This window comes from Lithobates pipiens, unplaced genomic scaffold (genome assembly GCF_037356315.1).
Source record: "Lithobates pipiens isolate NorthernLeopardFrog02 unplaced genomic scaffold, aLitPip1_a1.2 Scaffold_124, whole genome shotgun sequence".
Taxonomy (NCBI): domain Eukaryota; kingdom Metazoa; phylum Chordata; class Amphibia; order Anura; family Ranidae; genus Lithobates; species Lithobates pipiens.
The window spans coordinates 589,959-595,958 of NW_027507712.1; the positions used below are offsets into that span (position 1 = coordinate 589,959).

The window sequence follows — 6,000 nt, forward strand, 5'->3', positions numbered from 1 at the left end:
ATGCTGAGGACCTTTTCGGAGGCTTGCATAGACTGGGAGAGATTCCTGCCTCTCCTGTTATTTGCGTACAGAAAGGTACCCCAGGAATCTACTGGTTTCTCTCCCTTCAAGTTACTCTATGGGAGAAGGGTCCGCGGACCCCTCGATCTCATTAGAGGACACTGGGAGGGAGAGACAGAGCAGGAGGGGACCCCCATAGTGCCCTATGTTCAGGGACCGCATGGAGCAACTGTCTCTGATGGTAAGAGAGAACCTCTAGTCAGCCCAGGGGAGACAGAAGAGATGTTACGATCGGTGGGCTCAACAGCCGCATCTTCCAGGTTGGGCAGAAGGCCTTAGTGCTCAAGCCTGTGAAGACCGACAAGATGCAGGCACCTGGGCACAGCCGTATGAAGTAGTAGCCCAGGTATGTGATATGTGATTGCCAGCTGTGCAGATGAAAGAATCCAGCGAACCTTTCATGTGAACGTGCTGAAGGAGTATGAGGAACGGCCGGAGGATGTTTCTGCAGTATGTGCCCCTGCTGAGGATGACTCCGAAATGTTACCCCTCCCTGACTTACTAGAGAGAGACGACGTCACTGGCAAACAACGCGTTTCACAAGTGTACAGGCTGCAATGGCGTGACAGCTGCGCTCCTTCATCAAGCTATAGATGGGTAAAAATCCTAACAATAAAACCCCAACAGAGGGGGAGTGGCCAAGGCCAAAGAACGCTGTGATAGGTCAGACATCATATGCCGAGCTATGAGCAGCGTCACACGGACCAATACTGAGATCAAATGACTACAAATATCTGGGCACTACTACATATAATAGACAGGACTCTAACCCTATGGTAATAAATAGGCAATAGTTTACAAATCAATAAAGGACAGTGATATATAGAGAGAGAGAATATATATTATATATATATACATATATATATATACACACACACACACACACACTATATATATAGACAACTGAAGGATTTTTTTACAATCAATTTACAAGGATAAAAAAAAATGTATATAGGAGGTGAACCGCCCCTCATTTCACCTCCAGCTGATTTCATTGGGCTTAGAACACAGAAAAAGGAATATATAAAGCAGGGAATAATGACCTGAGGATTCTACAAGACTGTGGAATACTGTGACAGGCGATGCTGAGAGAGAAGTGCGTTAGTGACGCCGTACGCCACTATAGTGCAGTGTATACAGGGGAAGGATGTGCCCAGTGTACTCCCCCTTTCTAACCACAAGATGGCGATGGAGGACCTCTTGTATTAATAGGGAGGTGCAAGACATGGAAGATTTACTTAAAGAGGAAGTAAACCCTGATGAGTGTTACTTCCTCTTTCATTCCCTGCAAAGGTAAAGCATAATGGACTACTATGCATCGCATCACATCGCATCGCATAGTAGTCCATTATGTGTCACTTACCTGACACAGGAGCCAGCGAAGTCACCGCTGTGCCCTGTGCGCATGCGCACGGGAGACGCCACGCGCGGCATATTCGCCATTGATGGTGCCACGCTCAGTGCGCCTGCATCTAAGGCGCATGCACCGTAGACAGCGGTGGCTGTCTTCAGGTAAATATCTCCTAAACCGTGTAGGTTTAGGAGACATTTCTTGGACCTACAGGTAAACCTTAATCTAGGCCTTAATCTAGGTTTACCTGTAGGTCAAAGAGTGTTGTAAGGGTTTACAACCACTTTAAAGGGTAGCTCTACTTTTATGGGAAAAAAATAACAAAAGAATATATATATATATATAAATAATATAGGATATGCAACTTCTACACGATCAGATTGTAATTGAATGTTATTAGAAATCACCTTTCCTTTTCAATCTGCAGCCATGGTAACTTTTTTTTTGTAAAATGCAATATGACCACCTGGAGGCGCTCTGTACACAGATGGTATAGAAAACCCCGCCCCCAAAAATGTCATTTTCTGCTTGTGTGATTGGATCACTGATTTGTACTAAGACACAAGTCACATTTTGGGAATCCCCTGCAACAAAAGTTTTCATTTTTGGTGAGATACTCTCAAAGGAAAAATAATGTCTAAAGGAGTGCAAACCCTGCCACTTCCCTCAATAGAACCCTGCAGGTGCAGCAGCTGATTGATAATTATAAAGTCCCTCCCATTCACATGGACACAAAGTGTGTTACATTCCCTGCATGGTCACCACATGTAGTCTCGCCCCATTCATGTCAGGTTAAGGAGGGGGTCTCCAAACACACAGTGAGATCTTCGGGACTTCTTGGCGTAATGGGGAGCTCACCCCTCTAGAAATACCCAGCTTAGTCTGAGCTCTGCTACCTGGAGACAATGGAGGGTAGAAGGAGTCCAGACACAGAAAACCTTCTCCATGCTTTACCTGAACTCTCTGTATATACTGTATACTGTCTCTGGTTCAATCACCCTGATCCCAGGTGACAGCAGAAGTCTGAAGAGAGAGGCGAGGAGCAGCCCTGCACCTTTACAGGGGGTGCAACACACAATGCAGGAAATAGAGAAGTGTGATAGTGACAAGGTACAGGTGACACATTGAGGTGTCGGTGATATTGGGGTGTATGCACACATGACAGGTGACATGTTGGGGTGTCGGTGATATTGGGGTGTATGCACACATGACAGGTGACATGTTGGGGTGTCGGTGATATTGGGGTGTATGCACACATGACAGGTGACATGTTGGGGTGTCGGTGATATTGGGGTGTATGCACACATGACAGGTGACATGTTGGGGTGTCGGTGATATTGGGGTGTATGCACACATGACAGGTGACATGTTGGTGTGTCGGTGATATTGGGGTGTATGCACACATGACAGGTGACATGTTGGGGTGTTGGTGATATTGGGGTGTATGCACACATGACAGGTGACATGTTGGTGTGTCGGTGATATTGGGGTGTCGGTGACAATGTAATGTTGGTGTGTCGGTGATATTGGGGTGTATGCACACACGACAGGTGACATGTTGGTGTGTCGGTGATATTGGGTGTATCTGTATACACACATGACAGGTGACATGTTGGGGTGTCGGTGATATTGGGGTGTATGCACACATGACAGGTGACATGTTGGTGTGTCGGTGATATTGGGGTGTATGTACACATGACAGGTGACATGTTGGGGTGTCGGTGATATTGGGGTGTATGCACACATGACAGGTGACATGTTGGTGTGTCGGTGATATTGGGGTGTATGCACACATGACAGGTGACATGTTGGTGTGTCGGTGATATTGGGGTGTATGCACACATGACAGGTGACATGTTGGGGTGTCGGTGATATTTGGGTGTCGGTGATATTGGGGTGTATCTGTATGCACACATGACAGGTGACATGTTGGGGTGTTGGTGATATTGGGGTGTCGGTGATATTGGGGTGTATGTACACATGAGAGGTGACATGTTGGGGTGTCGGTGATATTGGGGTGTATGCACACATGACAGGTGACATGTTGGTGTGTCGGTGATATTGGGGTGTATGTACACATGACAGGTGACATGTTGGGGTGTCGGTGATATTTGGGTGTCGGTGATATTGGGGTGTATCTGTGTGCACACATGACAGGTGACATGTTGGGGTGTTGGTGATATTGGGGGTGTCGGTGATATTGGGGTGTATGTACACATGAGAGGTGACATGTTGGGGTGTCGGTGATATTGGGGTGTATGTACACATGAAAGGTGACATGTTGGGGTGTCGGTGATATTGGGGTGTATGTACACATGACAGGTGACATGTTGGTGTGTCGGTGATATTGGGGTGTATGCACACATGACAGGTGACATGTTGGGGTGTCGGTGATATTGGGGTGTATGCACACATGACAGGTGACATGTTGGGGTGTCGGTGATATTGGGGTGTATGTACACATGACAGGTGACATGTTGGGGTGTCGGTGATATTTGGGTGTCGGTGATATTGGGGTGTATCTGTATGCACACATGACAGGTGACATGTTGGGGTGTTGGTGATATTGGGGTGTCGGTGATATTGGGGTGTATGTACACATGAGAGGTGACATGTTGGGGTGTCGGTGATATTGGGGTGTATGTACACATGAAAGGTGACATGTTGGGGTGTCGGTGATATTGGGGTGTATGTACACATGACAGGTGACATGTTGGGGTGTCGGTGATATTGGGGTGTATGTACACATGACAGGTGACACGTTGGGGTGTCGGTGATATTTGGGTGTCGGTGATAATGTAATGTTGGGGTGTGGGTGATATTGGGGTGTCGGTGACAATGTAATGTTGGGGTGTCAGTGATATTGGGGTGTTGGTAACAATGTAATGTTGGGGTGTCAGTGATATTGGGGTGTTGGTGACAATGTAATGTTGGGGTGTGGGTGATATTGGGGTGTATGTACACATGACAGGTGACACGTTGGGGTGTCGGTGATATTGGGGTGTCGTGATATTGGGGTGTCGTGACAATGTAATGTTGGGGTGTCAGTGATATTGGGGTGTTGGTGACAATGTAATGTTGGGGTGGGGGTGATATTGGGGGTGTATGTACACATGACAGGTGACACGTTGGGGTGTCGGTGATATTGGGGTGTCAGTGATATTGGGGTGTCGTGACAATGTAATGTTGGGGTGTGGGTGATATTGGGGTGTCGGTGACAATGTAATGTTGGGGTGTGGGTGATATTGGGGTGTCGGTGTGTACAGCCTGGACATTATTATAGGGTGTTTGCTGCTCACCCTGTGCCACATGCTACATCCAGCACCGTCTTGCAGTCGTGTTTCTGCAGCAGGGCGATGATCCAGGTGCGATATTCATCGGTTCCGGCTTCTCTTGTCTCCGATGTAGTAGTGCCAGACACGAGCCGCTCGCCCGTCCGCGTACTGATCCGGCAAACCCTCGGCAGCCACTCCTAGGGAGCGAGTCCGGTACACGCCGTCCACCATCCTCACCTGACAAGCAGAAGATGATGAAACATCCCGGGGACTGGAGAGTCAGCAGACTGCCGGCAGCACAGGCATTGCCAGAGCCAATGGAAGGGCCACTTTTCTGACACCCACCGTACCCAGCTCTGTCACTGGAGGCCCGAGGAACGCCCTCCTCCGACCAATCACAGCCTTCCTAAAGGTGTACAGAGGGGCCCAACCCCCCACTCCCTATTCACACGTCACTGAGAGAGGGGATAGAGGAAGAGAGGAGAGGAGAGGGGAGAGGAGGAGAGGAGAGGAGAGAAGAGAAGAGGAGAGGAGAGGAGAGGAGAGGAGAGGAGAGGGAGAGGAGAGGAGAGGAGAGAAGTGGAGAGAAGAGAAGAGGAGAGGGAGAGAAGAGGAGAGAAGAGGAGAGGAGAGGAGAGGAGAGGAGAGAAGTGGAGAGAAGAGAAGAGGAGAGAGAGGAGAGAAGAGGAGAGAGAGAAGAGAGGAGGAAGAGGAAGAGAAAGAGAGAGAGAGAGAAGAGAGAGAGAGAAAGAGAGGAGAGGGAGAGGAGAGAGAGGAGAGGGAGAGAAGAGAGAGAGAAAGAGAGGAGAGGGAGAGAGAGGAGAGGGAGAGAGAGAGAAGAAGAGAGGGAAGAAGAGAGGGAAGAATAAAGGAGAGAGAGGGGAAAGGGGGAGAGAGAGAGAGGGGAGAGAGAGAGAGAGAGAGAGAGAGAGAGAGAGAGAGAGGGAGAGAGAGAGAGGAGAGGGAGAGAGAGGGAAGAATAAGGAAAGAGGGGGGAGGGGGGAGGAGGAGGAGGAGGGAGGAGTAAGGAGGAGCACGAGAGACAGAGGAGAGAGGAGAGAGATGAAACAGAGGAGAGAGACAGGGTGGGAAAGAGAGAGAGAGAAGGGAGGTGTGAGAGTGAGAAAGAGAGAGAGAGAGATAAGAGAGAGAGAAAGAGAGAGAGAGGAGAGGGAGAGTGGAAAGTTATGAGAGGAAGAATAAAGGAAAGAGAGGGGAGATGGGGGAGTGGAGGAGGAGGAGGTGGAAGAGAGATGAGAGGTGAGAGAAAGTGAGTAGGAGAGAGAGATGAGAGAGAGAGAGTAGTGAAGAGAG

The 6,000-nt window shown here is 48.9% G+C and overlaps 1 protein-coding gene across 1 annotated transcript in view; it reads right to left on the bottom strand.

Annotated features, from left to right (window-relative positions):
* LOC143973858 (glycine N-methyltransferase-like) overlaps nucleotides 1-5,048 on the bottom strand; it is a 128,002-nt gene extending 122,954 nt beyond the window's left edge. The window contains 2 exon segments of the mRNA XM_077474729.1: nucleotides 4,711-4,793; nucleotides 4,795-5,048. Coding sequence (XP_077330855.1) covers nucleotides 4,711-4,793; nucleotides 4,795-4,917 — 206 coding nt within the window. The 5' untranslated portion in view covers nucleotides 4,918-5,048.
* Nucleotides 5,049-6,000: the final 952 nt, after the last annotated feature.